The 24235-nt window shown below is 35.3% G+C and overlaps 1 protein-coding gene across 2 annotated transcripts in view; it reads right to left on the bottom strand.

Annotated features, from left to right (window-relative positions):
* Nucleotides 1-24235, bottom strand: part of Csmd3 (CUB and Sushi multiple domains 3) — a 952990-nt gene that overhangs the window by 543920 nt on the left and 384835 nt on the right. For both annotated transcript variants that reach the window (XM_026785886.1, XM_026785885.1), the window contains one exon: nucleotides 10690-10814. In XM_026785886.1, the coding sequence (XP_026641687.1) occupies nucleotides 10690-10814 (125 nt within the window). The remainder of the gene's footprint in view (nucleotides 1-10689; nucleotides 10815-24235) is intronic.

The following is a 24235-nucleotide window of genomic DNA, read 5'->3' as shown; positions in this document are numbered from 1 at the left end:
GGGAGGCTGGGAGGAGGCGGAAACTTGTTTTTTTTTTTCCTTTTCTCAATAAAAAAAAAATTGGGAAAAAAATTTAACCTTGTGCATGTATATATAAATATACAAAGTAATATATACATCCTAGAAAATACAGAGTGCCCTATTTCATCAGTTTTGTTTTAAACATAAAGAGCTCTAAAACTATTGGTATTAAAACAAAGGGAAACCTAATTAATGAAAGGCTCATTTCATAACCTGAAATCTTCCATCTTTTTAGATGATCAAAAATATAGAAAAGTTATTGTCTCTCTGTTCTTGTTAAATAATAACATTCCCTTACCAAACATGAGAAATAAAATATGCTCTGCTATAGAGTTCTGAATGATATCATAGACACACTACAAACAAAAGTGTTGTAAAGTAGGCTGCTAGCTAGTTCCCGGCTGACTAGCGCAAAAATACTCACACAGAAACTGTATTAGTTAAGTCGTTGCTTGACCCATTACTTATAACTTCCTATTGACTAATGCTTATATATTAATTTAACCCATTTCTATTAATCTGTGTATTGTCACATGGCTGTGGTTTACAGTTTAAAATTCTGGCTTCTCTCTCTGGCAGGGCTATATGGTTTCTCTGTGACTCTGCCTCCTTTCTCCCAGCATGCCATTTAACTTTCTCTGCCTTTTTAAATTCTATCATGTTAAAATAATCAGTAGCCCTTCTATATACAAACAATAAATGTGTTGAGAAAGAAATCAAATTAAAAACACCCTTACAATAGCCTCAAATAACATAAAGTATATTGATATAACTTTAACCAAGCAAGTGAAAGATGTGTATAACAAGAATTTCAATTTTTTTAAGAAATAAATTAAAGAAGTTATCAGAAGATAAAAAGATCTCCCATTATCATGGATTAGTAGGACCAACATAGTAACAATGACTATTTTACCAGAAGTAATCCACAGAGTCAATATAATCCCCATGAATATCCAGACACAATTCATTCACAATTTGAAAGAATAATACCCAACTTCAAAGAGAAAAACAATAAAACCAGGGTAACTAATATAATCTGGTACAACAAGACTAGCAGAGCTTTCACCATCCCTACTTTTAAACTCTACCACAGAACCATAGTAATACAAAGTGCATGGTATTGGCTCAAACACAGATATGTGAAACATTGGAATCTACTCAAAGGCCCAGACATAACCTGGATTTTTGACAAGGAAGCCAAAATTGTACAATGGAAAAAAGAAAGAATCTAAAACAAATAGCACTGTTCTAGTTGGATGGAGGCGTATAGAAGAATACAACCCTTTACAAAACTCAAGTCCCAGCAGATCAAAGATTTCAACATTAATTCGGATACTCTGAACCTGGTAGTGGAGAAAGTGAGAAATGATCTTGAACAAACTGTCAGGAACTTCCTAAGCAGAACACCCATAGCACAGGTGTTAATATCAACAATTAAGAAATGCGATCCAGCTGGGCGGTGTGGTGCCTTTAATCCTAGCACTCGGGAGGCAGAGGCAGGTGGATCTCTATGAGTTTGAGGCCAGCCTTGTCTACAAGAGCTAGTTCCAGGACAGGAACCAAAAAGCTAAGGAGAAACCCTGTCTCGAAAATCAAAAAAAGAAATGTGATATGTGATCCAATGAAATTGGAAAATCTCTGTAAGGCAAAGGACACTGTCAATAGGACAAAATGGCAGCCTACAGAATGGGAAATAAATCTTCACTAGCCACACATCCAACAGAGGGCCGATTTCCAAAATATATAAAGAACTCAAAAAACTAGATACCAACAAACCAAATAATACAATTAAAGAATGGTGTGCTGGTCTAAACAGAGAACTCTCAACAGAAGAATCCAAAAGGACCTAGAAACACTTAGAGAGATGTTCAACATACTTAGCCTTCTGGGAAAGGAAAATCAAAAAGACTCTGAGATTCCATCTTAAACCTGTCAGAATGACTAATCAAAATGAATGTCAGATCAAAAACACAAGTGACAGCTCATGCTGGAAAGGATGTCAAGCAAGAGGAGTACTCCTCCACGGCTGGTGGGAGTACAAACGTGTACAGTCACTTTGAACATCATTGTGGTGGTTCCTCAGAAAACTAGGCATCAGCCTACATAAGATCCAGATATACTATTCTTGGGCATATATCTAAAGGATGCTCAGTCACACCACAAGGACATTTACTCAACCATGTTCGTAGCATGGTTATTATTTATATATTATAATAATATTATAATTATAATATATTATTAATAATAATAGCATATTATTATTTATAATAGCCAGAACCTCAAAACAACCTAGATGTCTTTCCACTGATGAATGAATAAAGAAACTGTGGTACATTTAAACAGTGGAGTACTACTCAGCTGTAAAAACATTGACATCATGAAATTTTTAGGCAAATGAATGGAATTAGGAAAAAAAAATCACTCCAAGTGATGTAACCCAGACCAAGAAAGACAAGCATGGTATGCACTCACTCCTAAGTATATACTAGCTACAAAATAAAGAATAAGTATGGTATAACCCACAGACCAGAAAGTATAGGTCACAAGGAGAGGTTTTTGGGTGGAAACCCACATATCCCTTGGAAGGGAAAATAGAAGAGGTTTCATTAATAGACTGAGGGCAGGTGGAATTGGGAACATGAGCAATCATGTTGGGGCAGCACAGGGGCAAGAATGATGATGGTGATTGCTGTAGGGTAGGAGGCATTTTGGAGTTGGAAGTCTGGCACGGGGTTATGGTCCAACTATCATTAGACATATGTCATTCAACACCGAGTGGAAGTAGTCAAGCCTTAGGCAGAATTCAGGAATCCTGTAGTGGTGGTGGAAAATGGAGTGTAGGAGGCAGAGGGGTCAAGTACACCAGGGGAAACTTTACACAATTAACTAATCTAGGCTCAGAGGGTCACAAGGAGACAGAACCAACAACCAGCGAGCCTGCATGAGACTAACCTAGGCACTATGCGATTATATTAGAGTTGTGTAGCTTGGTCTTCCTATAAGATTCCTAATAGTGGGAGTAGGGACTGTCTCTTTCACTTCTACTGGCTTTTGAAAACCTACTTCTCATATTGGGTTGCCTTGGACAAACTTAAAACATGGGGTTGGACATATCTTCCAGCAATTTGAAATGCCATGATTTATTAATTCTAATAAAAAACCTTCCTTTTTTGGTGGAGACAGAAGAGCAGGGGATTGAGAGGGTAGGGGAGAATGGGGAGAGGGACTAGGAGGAGAGGATGGGAAATGGCAGAGGGTGGGGTGTAAAATAAATAGCTGAAAATAAAGATTTTTTAAAAATATTGTTTTCTCATCTCAGTTCTCCTAGAATCCATATTAATATCAATTTTGTACACAATGGAGATTATTTTTCTTATGAAATAGCCTTCTTTGTGAAGTTGACAGAGAATGTTATATAATTTACAACTGACTGGATGCTGAGAAAAATTAAGCTAGGCATGCTCAGAGCTAACCTGATATAAGAAGTACTTTCCAACCCCTACCAAAAGGGCTCATGGGGCATCCATGAGGAGGGGATGGAAAGAAGGTAAGAGCAGACAGCTAGTAATCAAAAAACACAAACAAAATGTAAGAGGAAACATAACATGTAACATCTTAAACTGCCAAAAATAATCATAGATACTGGTTAAGGAGGGTCATATTCTTTAGCTTTGCTCAGCAATTGTTCATTATATAACTTAGACACCCAGTTTTTGTGTTGTGTATGATGAAATTAATTAAATCTCATTTAGATTATTTTGTTGAACCTGATAAAAAATGGATTAATGAGCTAAATTGATGACCGAAGTAGTTTCATTAAAAATCTAAACATAAAAAACAAGAAAAAATCCCTATAAGCATATTGGAAAGTGTGTATGTGTGTATGTGTGTGTGTGTCTGATGTGTGTGTGTGTGTGTGTGTGTGTGTGTGCATATGTGTGTGTTTGACGAGGTATATATATGCCACAGAATGAAAAGGTGAAATCTGAAAGATTGAAAGAATGCAATTGGCTTTAAAGGACAGAGCACCCACACATGAAAACAATCTCCTGAGTATTGAGTTTTTGGAAAACTGTTCGCAGTTAAATAAATGAACTTAGACATGAATCCTGAGTGATTTTGGCAATCAGAAGATTCAGAAGATTGCAATAGCAGTAGGAGTGGTAGCCGAACCAGATGCCACCCAGAACTGTAAAACCTTTGCAGAAATTCAGGTTGAGTACAAGTGGTCAAGTGTTATAATACTTCATAAAATCCTTTTACATAGCTAGAATATGAGCATTTTAAAGAGATTTCATTACTTAAGATGCTGAATGAGACCTGAAATAATTTTTAAAATGGACTATTTTATTTCTTTAACTTGCAGTACAGAAGAGCAACATAATTTCTCAGAAAATTTATAAAAGGGTGAATTTGTTATACTTTATCTACCAGTTACATATAGCTATATTGTAGCCAAAATGGAAAGAATTGAACTCTCAACATAGTAGGTTTATAGAACACTCAATGCAAATGAGTGTGGCTTTCAGACACGTTTTAAGGAGTGGGCCAAGAACATAATTTTGTTATCTTTTTACAGTTTTATTTTTTGAGGTGAAATTCTTTTTTTTAATTATTTTTTTAAAACTATCTATTTTCATCTTGTTTACCAATCCCAGTTCCCACTCCCTCTCCTCCCTTTGCTTTCTCCATCTTCCCTCCCATTCCACCCATCCACTCCTCAGAAAAGTAAGGCTTCCCATGGGAAGTCAACAAAATTGAGAACACTGCTTTGAGGTAGGACCAAGGACCTCCCCACTATATCTAGGCCTAAGAAGATAACCCTACAAAAAAGAATGCATTCCAAAAAGCCAGTTCATGCAGTAGGGAGAAGTTCTGGTCTCACTGCTGGTTTACCTACATTCTGCCTCAGCCATACAACTTTCACCACTTTCACAGGGCCTAGTTTGGTCCTATGCTGCTTCCCATGCTATCAGGCCAGCCAGTGAGCTCCCACTGGTTCAGGTAAGCTATTCCAGTGGGTTTCGCCACCATGATCTTGAATACTTTGGTCATATTATTGCTCTTCCCTCTCCTCAACTGGGCTTTGGGAGCTCAGCCCAGTGTTGCCCTGTGAATCTCTGCATGTGCTTCCATCAGCTGCTGGATGAAGGTTCTACGATGACATTTAAGTTAGTCAGCAACCTGACTACAGGTTAAGGCCAGGTCAAGTATCCTTAATCATCATAGTTAATTAGAGTCATTGGTAGGTTTATTCTTTTGAAAAGTGCCAACTTATATAGCCACTTTAAAAATCAGAATGGTGGTTTCTTAGAAAATTGGGAATCAGTTTATCTCAGGACCCTGCAATACCACTCGTGAGAGGATACTCAAAGGATGCTCAATCATACTATAAGGACGTTTGCTCAACTATATTCATAGAAACATTATTTGTAATAATAGACTCTGAAAACAATCTAGATGCACCTCAACCAAAGAATGGATAAAGAAAATATGGTATATTTACACAATGTTGTACTACTCAATAGTAACAAATAATAACATCTTTAAATTAATGCAAATGGATGGATCTAGAAAACTCCATCCTGACTGAGGTGACTCAGACCCAGAAAGACTAGATGACATATCCTCACTCATATGTGGCTATTAGACTTAAAGAATAACCAGCCTAGATTCCACCACCTCAGAGAAGCTACGTAGCAAGAAGAACCCTAAGAGAAACATACATGGATCCCCATGGGGAGGGGGAATAGAAAAAAATCTCCTGAGGAAATCTGGAGCATGGGGTTGGGGGAAGGGAAGGCCAAAGGAGAAAAGGAGGGGTGAAGCGGATGGAGAAAGGAGAACCTGAGGGAACTTGTTCCCCGAGATGGGGGAAGGACAGAAAGGGAGAGCAAGGGAAGAGATATATTGATTGAGGGAGTCATTATGAGACTAGGGAGAAACTTAGCACTCTTTTTACTCTTTATTTATTTAGAAAATGATAAAGCCTTTTAGTCTCTATCTCTTCCCTGTATCTGCCATTCACACTGTGTGATGAATCATGGTATAATCCTCATATTAAAATCACACTCACAGTGCTTTTTTCCCATTCAATATGTATGATAATTTACACCAAGATCATCTTTCTCACCAGAAATTGCAAACAATTGCCCCTGTCATCTTTACAGAATCTACCACGTACTTCCTACATTGGTGTGTATGATTTATGGATTAATGTAAACTAATATCAAATTCATATGCTATATCATATATATATAATTTAATTTACTATAACTACACATGCTGATCATTGAATGAATAGATATATAATAATAATAAGTTAATAGAAAGATAATTTATGGAAGGTTGAACACAGCACACTGGATTTTAGTCTTCTGTTCACTTTTCTATTCATTCTTCCCTCATTCCCCTGCCCCGCTGTTTTCACAAGTTGTGCATGACATTGTGTTAAAAGCTCTTAAACACTTGTATGCTTAGAGCCACCCTATGAATACTGAAGTACTAATTGGACAAGTCCATATAATGTGCTTAGGTATTATTGTTAAGTTTCTTAAGTGTTTTCACATTAACAAAATTATATATTCTTTTCACAGCTCACCCTCGCTAATCAGGCAGAAATCTCAAATGAGTGTGCCAATCATTGTAGCAGCTGATAACATTCATACGCTTCCTTTGGGGGATCTATTGCATACATGACTATGAAATAATCATTTTTATAACATTAAAATGACAAACACTTCATAGACATATATCTTATCTAGGAAATGATACTTATTTGAGTTTCAATACAACCATACTACTAATTATGAAATTTAATTGTTTTAGGTTATAATGTGCTGTTATTAATGTGAAAATATGACCCTTTAAAATTAATTCCATTGTTGCTTATCCATATATTGTGTGGACACAGCCATATTAATGATTTCTCAAGGGCACCGTACACTGATACTGCTATTGACAGCACTTTTGTGAACAAAGATATATTTATTCTCTCCAAGCACCCATGAGACACAAGTGCTATTCTTCGTTCAGAATCACAGTGGATGTCATTTTAAAACTTCAATTACTATGTCAGCAGGTTCCCTCTATTCCTTTTTCCAGAACCACAGCAAGTGATTTCTAGTAGCAATGCATGCCTGATAAGCCATACACATGTGCACCTTGTGAGCAATAGCAAATGAATCTTTGCAGACATGGTTGAGATCTAGAGAAATAATGTCTCTGTATGGAACTGTAACAGTTATGATCCTTGAACATATAGTGTTTTTACATCCCTGCTAACAGATGTAGAATGAATCTTCCTACAAATAGACATGACAACAGGACGCATGCTAGAATGCAAAAGAAACAACATTAACATTCAAAAAATATTTCTGGAGATGGCAATCAGTAGAGAACTGTAGCATTTTTGAAAAATGACAAAAAAATGTAACATTATTTCTGCCTTAGAACATTCTTCAATCAAAGACATGATTCATCCAGTATTACAAAAATGAAAGTCTTGAATAACAAAGGGCTTATCATCTCAATTTTACTTTATATAGATCTTAAACTCCATAATTTGACTAGAACTCCTTGTGAGTTTGTTCCCATGTTAACATTAATCTCCTTTTCTGTAATGAAACATATTCTGAACATTATTTTTGTCATTAAATGTATATAAAAAAGAAATTAGGAAACATTAGAGTGCATAAAATGTTTAACACACAAACCATGATAACTTTTTTAGAGCTACTTGAGAGTGGACCAGACCAGGACAGCGATGAAACAAATGCCATGACACATTATCTAGTATTTGTTTCACAAAATACATTAAACATGTTTTATGAGTAAAAGCTGGAAAAAGTATGCTTTCTTTGTGCCGTTGGTGTATGTGTATTTTCAAAACAATATTCTGTATATACACAAGCATGCATGTGTGTGTGTGCGTGTGTGTGTGTGTCTGTATGATGCATGCATATATGAGTGCCGGTGGTCTATATACGTGGCAACTATAATACTAAACACAATAGAGTCGATTTTTTAAAAAAAATACACAATTTTATTTTGTTAGTTTCAAGTAATTTTATGGCTGTTTTGATACAGTGTATCTCATATGGCTCATGCTGACTTAGATCTTTCAAGCTGCTTGCAATGATTTTGAATTCCTGGTCCCCTACTTCTACCTCCTAAATGCTTGGAAGATGAATACATGCTGACATACCTAGCTGTATTTAACTCTTGCTCTTAAATTTCTTCATCTTCATTGTATTAACAATGTACCTTTAGTGTTGTATACCATCTTTTAAGACTTTAACTTAAAGATGTTAAGAGGAAATTTATATGAGGCCAAAAATCTTCCAATGAACCTGTGAATTTCTCAGCCTAGGTTGCCATTGCCAAGGGAGTACAGTGTATATCACTTATGTTTTATATTTTTCTCTGTGTGCCTTTTTGATGCTGTGAAATCTGGCATCTCTTTCCCATCTTATGAGATTATTTTTTATATAAAATGTTGCAGTCCTTTAAGTTTTGGAAAGCTGCATCACTAGCTGCCTTATGCTTTTTATTTCTAAAATGGAGATGGCAATGTCTCCGTCAATTTGTTTTTTGAGAAGTAAATGAGACAAAGTATATGCAGTTGTTAGCATAATGCCTGGCACATAGGAAATGTTAAAAATAATAGTGACAATGTTGTAGTAACTGTGGAGTTCTTCCCACATAGCTCCATTTTCAGCTCCTTCATATTTATTAACCGCACAAGATTGTTCTATTCAAACACACTTGAACATCATTTTAATGCTTTCTTACTGCACCCTCCTTCTATATCTAGCCAATCCTGAAATAACTTTTCCCTTTATAGCACCTAGTACATATGCCCCTCTCTATTCTGACACCTTCCTCCGCTTTTCTGAGAAGAATCCCCTGGGTGTGGTGACTATAAAAAGGTTCCCCGAGAGAATGAAAATGTCTTGACTATTGATGTACTAAAAATGCAGACAAATCATCATGAAAAAATCACAATAGGCACAGGAACGAACAGACATGCGAAAGGTAAATTCACAAATGCAACTTAATAAAGTTCAGAAAGATTAAGCGTACATAGTGGTGAATACCGCCAGACACCCATAACCAATGAATTTGGGAGACAAATGTAGGGGATCACTGTATTATTGAGAGCCCATCCTGGTGGAAATCAGCTGCAGGCCAGTCACGGATATATAGCAAGACCTTGCCTCAAAATTAAAATATTATAATGACAAAATCTTGAATAATTGTATAAGAATTTTTCTTTGAAGAGATGTAGTGGGTATGGGAGCTGGGACAAAGGAGGAGGGATGTAGTGTGGAAAGAACAAATTTTCAGAGTTAGCAGTCAGGTTTTTAAAAGAGAAAAAGGAACAAGTAGACCAGATGGCAAAGAGGCAGTCAGAAGGTGGGAAGACTGTGCAGCAATATAGAAACTAAAAAAGAGATAACATTGTGTAATAACATTTAGACATTGTCTTCAATGAAATCATAGTTATTTTCATGCTCTCTTAAAACACAGAGACTAGCATTTGAGTTTGAGAAGTAGCATATATCATAGATGTATGAACTTAGGTATTTGCTATTGATGAATACACCTAATCCTAGTGGCATGATTGTTGCAAACATTTACGTTTATGTCTAATTACATTAGCACACTACTTTCATTGTCTTAAGATTATGGTATGCATACTGTGACCTAACACTATGTCTAATAATTTTGTATTGTTTTACACCATGAAAAGTTCACTAGTACCACAAAACTAATTAAACAAGCATTTATAGTACATTTGAGTTCACATGAGAAATAAAAGAGGTAGTCCAGTATGAATACTTTAGGCTTATCCCACTTTGTTTTCTAGATAGTTAAAACTTCACTTTTCCTTCAAAGTGTTTTTTAATAGTATATATTTCAGAAACAGAGTTATCATGAGTCAGATTATTCATATGTATATGCACTAAAACTTTATCTAATCCCAAACAAATAATTTATAATACCAGCAATTTCATTCCAATCACACCTTTCATTTCTCTGGAAACTTTTTTTTTGAGGAAAATTGTTGAGATTGGAGTGAGGACAAAGATCTTACACTCACACACACACACACACACACACACACACACACACACACACACACACATATGCACACACACTCCAAGGGGTGAGAATGGTATTCATGTGGAAAGAGAATGAGAAAATATCTATATTAATAGGCAAAACAGAAATTGAAAGCCCTCATTATTTGGTTTTAGTGTAAGTTCAATAAAATTAAACTTAATCTCAGTGCTACCTCTTACTACCATGGGCAGGTAAAATGAAAAGTTCTGCATGTGAAGGTGGAATTTCACTTACCAAATATTCATTTCACTATCACACAGGAAAATTAATCAAGTATTTGTAAAGATGAAAGACAATTTCCAAAGCTTGATATTGCATGCTTTCTGATTCAGTTGTGATATTTATGATTGTTAGGTTGAATACTCTTTAGATTAGAAAACACAGTGGTTTACAACTTCTCTAAAATGTTAAAAAAAACACTGAGTAAATGATTATTTTAAGAATATATTTCACTGTTTTATCTTGATTGTTGGCCTATGGAAACAAACATAAGTATCACAGTATCATCAGAGAATATTTTGTTATAATGATTTTCTTTACCTTTACAAACAGGTCTGTGATCACTCCAAGCAGCAAAAACTTCTGCTATTCGTTGACAAGTGATGCTTTTTGCTCCCTGTAGGACATAGTCTTCATCACAGGAGAACTGCACAGTGGATCCAAGGCTACAAATGAACAAAGAAATGTCTTTATATTTAGACAAACAGGATGTGATGGACAAGATCTACATCTATAGACTTGATTCAATAAGTCAAATGTGTACCATGAGGCACAAAAATTTAATGTAAAATGTGAAAATACAACTAAAATAAAAGAAAAAATCTTCATTAGATAAGTTCAGTGCCAAGGATTATAGAAATTTAAGGCTAGCACCAAGTTCAATTATTATTAATAAATTTGCTTCTCTAAGTGGATGGTAAATGTGAATAAATACTGGACATTCCAAACTGAATTCCGAATTTTGGGCTCCTACAACCCATATTTCTTCATGGAGAACCTACATGGGTAGGTGTTTTTACATGCTATTGAATATCCACCTGGGTTTGCAAATACATTTAAAATTGTACTTTTGAAATAGATATTGTCCGTGTTTATTGGTAAGTTAAATGTGTTCCAGTTGATGCCAGATGTTGTCACAGAAGCTGAAAATGGTAATTCTCAATAGAGCAATCACAAGTGACTGAGGAACACTTAAAAAATGTTCAACATCCTTAGCTATAAGTGAGTCACAAATAAAAACTACTTTTAGATTCCATCTTCTACCTGTCATAGCGGTTAAGATCGATAACAAATAAATGGTTCACTGCAGTGAGGATGTGGATGGAGTAAGAGGTGAAAGAGGAAACTTATGTAACTACTACAGATATCAATATAAAGGATCCTCAGAAACTCAGATATCAATCTACCTCAAGACCCACTTTTATTACTCTTGGGTATATACCCAAAGGAAGCTTATCCTACCACAAGGGCACTTGCTCAAACATTTTCATTGTTGCTTTAGTCATAATTGCTAGAAACTGGAAGCAACCTAGATCTCCCTCAAGAGAAGAATAGATAAAGAAACTATGGTATGTTTACACAGTGGATAATTATTCAGTTATTAAAAATGATGCCTTAAAATTTGTAGGAAAATGGATGGAACTAGAATTGAATCATCCTGAGCGAAGTAAACCAGACCCAGAAAGATAAACATGGTATGTATTTACTAAAAGGGATAATGACTTTGAAGTAAATGATAATCAAGGCACAATCAACAGACCTGGGGACATCAGGCAACATGAAGGGCTTTAGGAAGGATGTATCCATCTCCCTGGGTGGGGGAAATAATATATATTAAGGGCAAACTGAAGATGGGTGGGATGGAAGTGGGGACCATGTTGGGGGGAAATATGATAGACTGGGAGAATGTGGGCAGAAATGCTTTGAATTGGATAGGATTTCGGTGATCCTAATGCAGTGGAATTTTCCTGAAATCTATTAAGGTAGTCCTAATGAGGACTCCTAGTAATAGGCATTACTACTAAGTCTCACCTTGCCGTCTCTTATTAGCCAAGTGAGACTTCCAGTGGCAGAACCAGTTTGTATTCAGTTGAGTTGTTGGCCAAGGGGGTCAGGTCAGCAGCAAATCCACAAATATTCCAGGCTGCTGTTAAGATAAGTGGTTGTTCTCCAAAATTTATGGAGGGGGGTATTGCCATGGACGACACCCACACAACTCATTGAACATGAAGTTGAGCCCGCATTTCTATGTTCTATTTATTTGGTGCAGACAAGATACTTTGAAGTCTAACAAATGTGGACACCAACCCAGTCACAAACTTTTTTTCATTTCAGTTTACCCTTCTTTAACTGATAGGAGGGGTCCTCACAGAATATGGGGTATTTTAGAGTACTGTAGAGCATGCAGGCTTTGCAGATGGTTACATCTGGAGATCAGCATGTACGCTAATTCACATGTTTACTTAAACCCATTTTTCTCTTCCATTTTTACCTCCACTTAGTTTAAGCAAATCCTACTGACAGCCTTTTCATAAAGGTGAATCTAACCTTCTGTCAGCTTCCATATCAGAGCCTGATCTAAGCCAAAATAATTTCTCAAGAGAATCATTGCATTGTTGTACTGTAATTTCCCATGGTTTTTTATTCTTTTTATATATTTTTATTGAGCTCTACATTTTTCTCTGCTCCCCTCCCTGCCTTTTCCCTCCCACCTTCAACTCTCTCCCAAGATTCCCATGCTCCCAATTTACTCATGAGATCTTGTTCATAAAAAGTACCCTTAACCAAGCATATATTTACTTTTAATCTTAGTTTTCCCTTCATTCAGAAAAAGGATATTCTGTGATATCTATCCAAGAGACCCAAACCTGGTTAATTCTAAATTTAATTTCCCAGACTTCCTCCATCTATTTTTCTTCAAAAACCCTACTCTGTGCTTTGGCATGAATATGCTAGCACAGTCTTGCTTTTCATAGTAAGCAAATCTCTTACTTAAAAATATGTGGTCATGTTTTAATTTGTTCTCAATTCTTCATGTCAGCTTATTCATGGGCCTCTTCTTGATCACTATTAAAATAGAACTCAAGCTATTTTATTACACTATCTAGTCAATGTGCATTTATAGTTAAGTATAAACATATACCTTCTTTGCTAGCTTGTCAAAAAGTATCTTTAAGGTATGTTTTTACTCCCTGTGAGGTAACAATTTCATTTCTCTCTTTCTCCAAACAATGAGTTTGTAATAGTTTACATGTGGAATAAAGAGGGTCAGTAGTTATCACTTTAGATCACAGAGCAAGACTTGCTAACCCCCAACATATCTGCTGTAAATTTAAGATGAAACATCATTTATTGAACTCACAACGTCTAACCCATTTCAGGCACTTAATTATTTCTTTTATGTTAAAATCAGATCACAATCATCTGGAAGCTCTTGATTTGAAAGTCATCTGAAGACTTCTGTTGTGGTCTTATTGGGACTTAACATTTCATTCTCATTGAACTCTGCTATTTCAATTATTCTCTCCATTTTGGGGGGGGGTGTTAATCTATCAAACTATTGCATTCTTGTATATATGACAGATACCTACTTTGTATTCCTGACACTGTCCTGATATTGTTGAACCAAAACACATCATTCTTTTCTTTTGTCATTGTCAATACTTGTTTTCTAATGTCTGTTATACTTGATAGTAAAGTTTTTACCCTTTTGTTGAATGTAGAATCAAATGGTTCATTCTTTGTACCTAATGATGCATGTGTTTGCTGCTAGGGGACCAAAGTTTGTTTCTCAGTACCCATGTTTGGTAACCTACACCCACTTGCAACCATAGCTCTTGGTTACCCAAAATCATTTTCTGGACTTTGGAGCACGAACATAATATCCCATAAATTAACAAAGTTTACTCTGTAATTTTTATTACTGTGTTATTGTGATTTTGTGATCTTTTAATGAATAAGCATTTCTGATACAATTTAGAGGAATTTAAAATTTAAATCATTCATATACAAAAGGAAAAATTAATCTTGAAGATTAGAAGAAAACCTATAACTATGAAAGTTTAATAATGCTTTGGAAAACAATGATTTATAGGAAAGCATTTAGATTCCTTGGAAAGATGATCATATGTGCTCACCATAATTTCTCTGTCATCACAGAAGAGATGATGATTCTACTCATTCAATATCGTCCACTTGAGTAGGATATTTAATATGATGCCACTTTCCAACACAAATGATTGAACACTTTATTAAGACTATAAAATTACACTGTTTGAAAACAAGTGTGGATCTTTACTATAATTATGTTTGGGGGGCTGGAGAGATGGCTCAGTGGTTAAGAGCATTGCCTGCTCTTCCAAAGGTCCTGAGTTCAATTCCCGGCAACCACATGGTGGCTCACAACCATCTGTAATGAAGTCTGGTGCCCTCTTCTGGCCTGCAGACATACACGCAGACAGAATATTGTACACATAATAAATAAATATTAAAAAAATTGTGTTTGTCCAACTTTAGATGTCATCATCTTTTAGAAAACACTTAGTTTTTCTTTTTTTTAAATATTTATTTATTTATTATGTGTACAATATTCTGTCTGTGTGTATGCCTGCAGGCAAGAAGAGGGCACCAGACCCAATTACAGATGGTTGTGAGCCACCATGTGGTTGCTGGGAATTGAACTCAGGACCTTTGGAAGAACAGGCAATGTTCTTAACCTCTGAGCCATCTCTCCAGCCCCAATACCTAGTTTTTCAAAAAGTGTCTTGTTAAATAAAGTCCTAAAGCTGTCAGTTGAATGAGAGACTTTTCAAAATGTATAAATTTTGAATCATATATGTTGACTGAAATAGTTAACCTATTTATTTTAAAATCATTTAAATAAGATAAAAATGAATAGGAAGAAAGGAAAGGCAGCTGCTGGTAATTGATTGAAAGAGAGGATCCTCAGAGACCAAGCAATCCTATCAGCAACTCATTTCAGATGGGTTGATGCTTAATTTTTGTTTTTTTTTTTTTTGGTTGTTGTTGTTCCAGATACTGTGTGTTTTGGTTGATTTAAAGGTCTCATGATTTCCTGACATATGCAGAATTCAACATTAACACAGATGTTTAGTCTTCAAAAAAAAAAACTTACGAGTAGAAATTACCAGACATAAATACTGATGCAAAACTTAGAGCTTATGTAAAACATTTCTGTACTAAATAGATTAAAGTTTTAAACACAGAGGGGAAAACATTGCCAACTAAACCTGAATATGACAAGATAATGCTGTTCAAAATAATTCTTTTAATTAATTTAAACTGCACTTTCAAAAATGAGTTATTGTACATTAGAAAACTTAAACTGACCTTCTCCCTTTACTAGAATGAAGTTTAGGGTATTTTAAATATAACCATTATGTGTTCTAAGAATATAAAGTGATATTCAAAATGAATAACAACTAAATTTTAAAGTTTTATACTTTGCATTCCTGTAACTTTAAACACTCCTCGAGCAAAGGATGCTATGGTATCCAAACCACCATAGAAAAGGTTCCCACTCTGCTGTAGCCCTCTTCGTAAGATCCTATAATTCATTAGAAAATACATCGGTCATAACTTGATTTAAAAAGTTGATGTCAAATGGTAGCCCCTAAAATATGCATATGAGTAACATTTTATGAGAAGGTTACATTTAAAAACACACATTTGTTTATATAAATTGGCATATATATGTGTATATATATATATATATATATATATATATATATATATCTCACAAACAGAAACACATAAAATTGGACTCACTTCCATTGTAAAACACTATCTGACTTAATAGAAACCATATCATGTTTTATTTGGAGTAAGAACCTTATTTTATTTAATTTCCCAAATTAACTGGCACTTATTTTTAAATGTTTTAAATTCATCTAAATGTTTGTCAAATTCTGTGCTCACACGAAATAAAAGTAGATAAATCATAGTCTTCACAAGTATTTATTACTCATTTATCATGATTTCCTTAGGTTCTGTCAACAAAACCAATGTTGTTAACAGATGAGGATGGATTCAATTCAGCACCCAAATGCTTTTGTGCTTGTCTAATCTACTGCTTTCTGCACCGTAATTGTGACCAATCTGGATATTATTCCTGGGTATCTTGTTATAGGAAGTGCTTAAGTTATTATTCAATAAGCAAAACGTTCTATGCTCAAAGGCCAAGCTTGTTCAACAGGAAACAGAAACACTTTAGGAAAATGTGCTCGCTGAGGCATTCTTTAATGGTTACATAATGAGATAACCTCAAAGAAAATGCATAGAAGAGGAATGTAATTTTATAACACCAGAAAAAAGGTAGCAACTCTCATAGAATCCATATTTAGTAACCCATAAATTATACTGGGAAATCCAAAAGTGAGTTTATAAATGCAGCAATAAATTATTACAGAAATAATCAACACAACTTAGTAAAACTTCTTTTACTGTAAGAAGGCAATAAAATAAATTTATATTTTCATATTTAATTTATATATTATTTCCTACTGTCTAATGTTTTTAGTCAATAAGATTAGATTTTCTCTAAGTTTTCAAGAGACGTAGCATTCAATGGCTCAACCTAGTTTTTATTGACATAGTATGTCAAAACAAATATATCACAAACACCTTACTAAGTTATTGTAATTTTAGTGAATAAGCATATTTGACACAATTTAGAAATATTTAACTTTTAAATCATTCTCATTTATTCTACTAGCTTGGCTATAAGGCATTTCCTATAATACGCAACTAAAGAAAATTGAATCATTTTTTGTTTGAAGTTAGCACATTCCCTTTTAATAAAATGCTTTTTAAGTAAAAACAAAACAACAAACAGTATTTTAACCAAAGTTGGACAAAATTTAGTATCAGCTTTGAAATAGCACAGAGAAATTGGAAAAACTGAATATGCTGGAAATGACCTTTAAGGTTTTAATCCAAGATCTACAACTCAGAGACGACAGAGGAAAAAAAAACAGATCGTAGTCAAGTACAATTCATTTTGTAAAACATTATCAAATTTACCAAATGCAATTATTTGGGGCAATTATTACTGAGTGCTAATATCATACAGAATTACTCAAAAGATGCAGATTATGGACATGGAGGCCTTCTCCTTTTGCCTTCCTTGCTACAGTGGACTGTCTTTTAGCACTTAATCAAATGTAAACTCTTGATTCTACAAGTGTTATCTTGAGAAATGGAAATGTCTTTTGCAACTTTTTAAAATTGATTTTTATTGAGCTCTACATTTTTATCTGCTCCCCTCCATATCTCTCCTCTCTTCTTCAACCCTCTCCCAAGGTCCCCATGCTCCCAATTTACTCACGAGATCTTGTCTTTTTCTACTACCCATGCAGATTAGATCTATGTATGTTTCTCTTAGGGTCCTCATTGTTGTCTAGGTTCTCTGAGATTGTGATTTGTGGGTTGTTTTTCTTTGCTTTGTATTTAAAGACCACTTATGAGTTAGTACACGTGATAATTATCTTTCTGGGTCTGGGTTACCTCACTCAAGATAATGTTTTCTAGCTCCATCCATTTTTCCTGCAAAATTCATGTCAGTCGGGCAGTGGTGGCACACGCCTTTAATCCCAGCACTTGGGAGGCAGAGGCAGGCTGATCTCCGTGAGTTCAAGGTCAGCCTGGTCTATAAGAGCTAGTTCCAGGACAGGAACCAAAAAGATATGGAGAAACCCTGTCTCAAAAAAAAAATTCAAAAAAAAAATTCAAGATGTCTTTATTTTTTTTCTGCTGTGTAATACTCCATTGCGTAAATGTACCACATTTTCCTTATTTATTTTCAGTCGAAGGGCATTTAGACTGTTTCCAGGTTATGGCTATGACAAACAATGCTGCTATGAACATAGTTGAGCACATGTGCTTGTGGCACGATTGAGCATTCTTTGAGATTGTCTTTTTAGGGACTGTGAAAATTCAAAACTCAGAATTTTGGACTTGTAAAATCCTTGAACTCTAAATTGAGGCTACTGGACCACTCTAATGTGGAGAGTGAGGAGAAGGAAAACAGACCATAAAGACAGAAGTTACGTAGTTACACAGGGAGGATTCTATAAGGCACATTTAACGTGATATTCTGGCAATCAAACCGGCTACATTCATTTTGTATTCTGAGAATTTGACTCAGGTTGATTTATTATAATGGACTAATTTGTTTATAGAGGAAATCACACTTCCAGCAAGTGTTCAGGATATATCCTGAATACTGCCTTGTATTTTCAGACACAGCTATCATGAGACAAAACGTGGAGCAGAAACCTAATCCATTGTAAAGTTTGATGAGAAAGGAATGTGAACACGTTGAAAGTTTCAAATGGAGAGTACACATTACTAACCTCTGTCATTATTAAAGAGGATAGTATAATTAAGGAAAACTTGATAAAATGCACTGGGACAAAAGGAAAAGTACCTGGAGAACAGGGTTTAATTTATCTGAGGCTCTACCTGAATAAAATGTGAACTCATTTGAAAATAGACAGCCTAAAATGAGAACAGCACAAAATGCTGGATTAGAACTGCCAATAGATTTAGAACTCAGAAACATCTATAACTCCAGAGCATCACTAATTGCAGTCCAAGTGGAGCCAGGTCAGACTTCCCGTAAGAAAGCGTTTTGAAGGTTCTGCATAAAGATGTGAAGGTAAGACCTATATTGCAGTGGAGATCCTTGAATGTTAGAGATGCTATGGCCATGGGACACTCACCAGGAAATCTATAGGTGTAAAGTCGAGTCAGTTCAAGGGAGAAGATACATGTGCTAAAAAGCAGCAGAACAGTAGCAGTCATCTTTTGAACCCAAATGTGGACCACAGATCTGTTTAATTTGGTGGTTTACATCCCAGTTTTCAGTGCTGCTTCAGTTTGTCCATTTCTTCTATGCTGTCACTATTCCTTTCAAAATTTTTTATTATGTTCTGTTGAGTAGTAGAGGAGGGTAACTTGTTCTATTCACATATTTATTTAATTCACAGATGGTCATATACGTCTCATATTAGACATAGTCATTGGATCTTTATGTTATATGAAGATAAAGTCTTTTAGGCATTTTAAACTTTAAAAGAAACCAAATCTCAAACATTCTTCCAGATAATACAATGGAACTCACTATGATTGTTCTATGTACCAAGTTTCCCTCGCCCTTTATTAATTCACCAAATACCAGGTCACTCAGCATTACCAAGCACACAAACAAAAAAAATCATATTTTCTCTAATTAAGGGATCAGAACATAAAACAATGTCTGGTCAAGTAGACATAAGTGAATAAACAATTACTTATTTTTTTTTATATTTGAAAACTTTAACAAAATTCACAAATATGTTTTAGACCACATTTGTGCCACATCACATAATTGTCAATTTTGTTAAAGTTTTCAAGTGTAAAAAATCAAGTAACAGTTTATTCTCTTTTTGGCATAGTCTAAAATGTTTGGGTCTGATGCTTGCTACCCACTTCAGGTCTAAATGCTTTTGTGTCAACTCGGGGATGGGAGACAGTAGCTGAGAGATGTCCCATGCAGGGGATTGGGTGCTAGGGTTGCACAGGCAGGAGAGCATGGAAGATCCCCACTACTGTATTTCTAGGCCACACAGTGTGTTGCATGGCAGATCTAGCTTTTACTCCGATAGAAAGGGTTTATATGCTACACTGTGCAACCCAAAGCTATGGTAGTGAGGAAGGCTCCCACCAATAGTCCCAGAGCAGGAGGTAAACTACCCCCAAGATATTGAAAGCCTGAGAGAGGCAGAACAAACATTCAGGGCTGCAAACAAGAAAATTACCATTTAAAAAGCGGCCCTGGTCAGAAAATAATTACAGATACACAATAAGGACAAATCAAATGAATAAAAACCCCCAAATGGGTCACAAGGTTGGATAAGTATATGTATGCTTGGGAGGGAGAGGAAAAGGAATGCAGACAGTTATAAAAAAGGAAATAGTTATAAAACCATAAAGCAAAGTCTTTAAAGAGACAAAGTACAGAAAGTCAGAAAAAAGAGTAAAGAAAAATAGGCCATGAAAGATATACACAGAGAGTCTGGGTTATGTATATTGTGTTTTCTTTGAATTTCTTGATTGTGAAGGAGCAAAGTACAGAGATATTTCTTTGTATAAGCTGCTAAGCTAAACCAAGATACATATATTAATAGTATTGTGACTTCAAAATTTGGGTCTAAAGATTTTTGTTGCTTTGGAAAAGGGGTTCTTCTTTTGCTTTTACAGGAGATGGCAACCTGGAGATTCCTTCCAGACAAACTGGTTTGATGGACCAAGACCCGACAAAAAGTCACTGTGAACACCCCCAAAATTACTTCACCCAACAAAAAGCAGGAAGCATTTTGGAGAGAACTACACCTCAATTCCCAAGTATTGTTTTTAAATGTTTGTTTATATTTAAAGGGGGATATGCTATAGAGATTTGCATTGGTAGAGATCTTTGTTTATTCATATAAATTTTAGGTTAATTTTGTTGTATGTATCTTTCTGCTCTTAATTAAAGATTTATGTTTGTGGAACTCATTTAAAAATGTAATGTATAATTAATAAATACATTTTAATAAATAGTCATCTATAGTAGTCAAACTTGTAATCAAGTTAGGTTTTTCTAGATACATAGAGATTTATTTCACTTTAGACCTATGGAACATGGTATTTAAAATGTTTTAAGAACTTAGGATTTTTCTCAACAATGAGACACAGCTGCTCCTGGTAGCACCAATCTACTTCAGGAGGAAGATGGACATCGAAGAGGCTCCTTATGGAGTTTGTTAAGCATTTGGGCAAGAAACTGCTCTTTCCTGAATTGTTTGACTGGACTTGCAGAGAACCCACAGAGAAATGACTGCTGAAGGTGTCGAAATGAGGTGAGACAGTTTTGTGGGGTTCCTGCTTCATGAAAGAGTGTACCAGGCATTCTGTAGCACACAGATTAAAGTGCCAAATTGTCACTATGTGTGGAACTGTCTTTGAAATTTCCTGCTTCATGGAAAAGTCTGCCATATACTATGGGCCTGTAGGCTGAAGATGGGTGTCTGCAACATTAGAGAAGAACTTTGGGTTAGTATCCTGTTAATATGATAACATTATTTTGGGTTAGTATCCTGTTAATATTATAACATTATTTTGGGTTAGTATCCTGTTAATATGATAGCCTTCTGGGGTCTTTGACTGAGTTGAAGAACAGAAAGTTGTAGTCAGAGTTTTTCCATAGTTATGATAAAACATAAATATGAGAGACTATTTTCCTTAATTTGTCAAATGTAAATGGACTAAATATTGTAACAGTAATTTTTGGTTGATCACTGTTTTGTTGTATGAACTCTTGCTATGTCAAATTTAAAGCCTGGAAATTTATTAGACTGGAAAGGGGGGTTTGTGGGAGGTGATGTATGCTGTGAATATGTTGTATTACCATTGGTTGATAAAGAATCTGTTTTTGGCCAATGGCTTAACATTTTATGTTAAAAGGAAGGAGGAAGTCTTTGCCTATTTTTGAAAGAAAACTCATCACAACCTGGTCACTTGGAGTATTTTGTGCTAGAAGATAACACTGTTGAGTTCAGAAAGTTTGCATTAAAATGATGAATCCTGTCCAAAATGATGTGGGAGTGACTAGGAACTATCTTATTGGATTTAAAGCCTAGTGCATGAATAGCAAACTATACCTGAAACTGCTGGGTGGCCAAGGACCTGAGATTCAATAGGTCATTACTAAATATTACTGTTACGCTAAAGCAATAAAATGAATACTAATCGCATTTGGAATTTTTCATAGATCAATGTCTTGTTCATCTATCATCAGAGAATCTTCTTTTGGCAGTAGATGGGAACAAATACAAAAACTTACAACCAGAAAATGTGCAGAGTGCAATTCTTTGGAACACTAAGTAAATGTCCTAAATGGGATGTCACCATCAAATTCTTCCTTTTATGGCTCAGGAAACCTTGTGGAATAGGAGGCAAAAATGTGTAAGAGCCAGTGAGAAATGGAAGAGATGAAGGAAACAAGGTCTTCTAGACATACCAGGGCTAGCATACATGTGACTCCACAAAGGTTGTCACAGCATTCACAGAGCTTACCCCAGTCTAAGATCAGACCCCAGCACTAAGGAGGGAAGCAGACCAAAGATCACATCCCTAATTCAGAAACTGTCTCCAACTAACAGTGACTTGTGAAGGAAATACTGATTTTACCACTGGAGTCCAACTGGGTGTACGAAGCACATTTAGTAGCAGACTCCAAGTCCAGCGGTACATGGACAATACAAACCCTGCTCAATGATATTTTTGAGGTGTTTTTCTTTTGTATTATTGTCTCATAAAACTTTGGCATTTATTTTTACCTTATAGCTTTTAAGTTTTTTTCTTTTAGTTTCTGTATTATGATCCTTACCATCACCACCACCACCAAGAGAAAAGAAAGAAAGAAAGAAAGAAAGAAAGAAAGAAAGAAAGAAAGAAAGAAAGAAAATAATTTTCTACACTTAGAGCAAGATACCTTTCTAAAACTTTGGTCAAAATTCATTCAACTCCTATTTTAACACTTTAAGAAAACATTTGTGCGTTCTGCATTATAAAACAACATATTTATCAACATATATTTAAAAGTATACTTCAGTAGGGTATCACCATGATTTCTTTGTGTGTGTCCTTCGATTATTCAGATTAAGTTTCTATTATTTTTTGCTTTATGGTTCACAATTCCCCTCTACAAAGAAAACCTTGTGATAACAAAGAGAGTGCAGACAGAGAGTGGCGCGTATTACAGAGTGCGCTTAACGATATGCATGGTATTCATGTCACACGCCTCCTCTACTTCCTATGGAATTTATGGATTTCCTTAAGTTTTACATTCTCAAAGTCCTATCAGCTTAGACAGCATTAGTGCAGTGACTTTGGATAAATCCATTTAGAATGTATTTTCTTTAGCTTTATATAATAAAATAGATGCATTTCTCCTCGAGCAATCTTTATAGGCCAACATTGTACAGAAATTCTTGTGCTTACTATTACATCTGTTTTCAGACCCAAATGATAGGGCTTTAAGAATTTTTTCCTAAGTGTCCAAAAATTTTTCCATATGGACAATCCTAGTCCAAATTATTCATTTCAGTTTTAAAATGTAATACCTGAAGATGCAGTGATTTTTGTTTGTCCAATTCACATACAAAGCTTTTCTTAAATATTTAAAAATGGATTGGCTTGGGTAACAGAAATATAATCCAACGGTATGAATCTTCTTTTAATATATAAATTTGCTGCCTATTGTTGAAATGAGACAAACATGACTAAATAACTTGAGAGTCAAATGACACGAGTGTGGGCATAAATTATGATGTTAGAGATGTAGAAATACATTTAAAGAACTGAAATAATTTATAGAGAATAGCAGGATTATCTGCTTGGAGAAAGTAGAGTATGCTACATAGAAACTCTGAAGAAAAAAATGTCATATGAAACTAGACAGTTTAAGGAATGGTAACTTCTTGTGCATTTATTGTTTTGAAATACACAGCACAAAACTGAAATGAGTTTTTTTTTTTAATTTTATGTAAGGCATGCTTAGCATTCTATATCACAATATGGTGCTGGAAAAGATAATGCCAGAAGGCTAGGTTTAGAATGTCTTAAAGAAGAACTTAAATGCTAAAATGCAAATGTATAAGCAAAAAGAAAGAGCAACAAATTGAAAGCTATAAGCCCTGAGTTCAAAGCTTGCTTTTGTAATTACTAAGTGGGAAATTCTAGCACTCTAGCTTTCTTAGTAACAAAACAGAACTGTGTTGCTATAGGATAGGGTCATTTCAGGTTCTTTATCCTCAGCTGTCCAAGGAACTAATTGGGGACCTCGGCTTGGGCTCCTGGGAGCCACTCTAGGTTCAAGGCTCTTGCCAACCCTGAGGTGGCTCCCTTATCTAAGAATTGTGCTTCCGTGCTCCCCTATCCAACCTTCCTTTATCCCAATCCTCCTTTTTCCCCAAGTTCCCCCCATCCTCCCCTTCTGCCTTATCTCTCCCCCTCTCCCCTTACCCCCCTCCCACCCCACCCC

This window comes from Microtus ochrogaster, linkage group LG3, assembly GCF_000317375.1.
Source record: "Microtus ochrogaster isolate Prairie Vole_2 linkage group LG3, MicOch1.0, whole genome shotgun sequence".
NCBI classification, from domain to species: domain Eukaryota; kingdom Metazoa; phylum Chordata; class Mammalia; order Rodentia; family Cricetidae; genus Microtus; species Microtus ochrogaster.
This window is presented reverse-complemented; position numbering and strand designations above follow the sequence as displayed.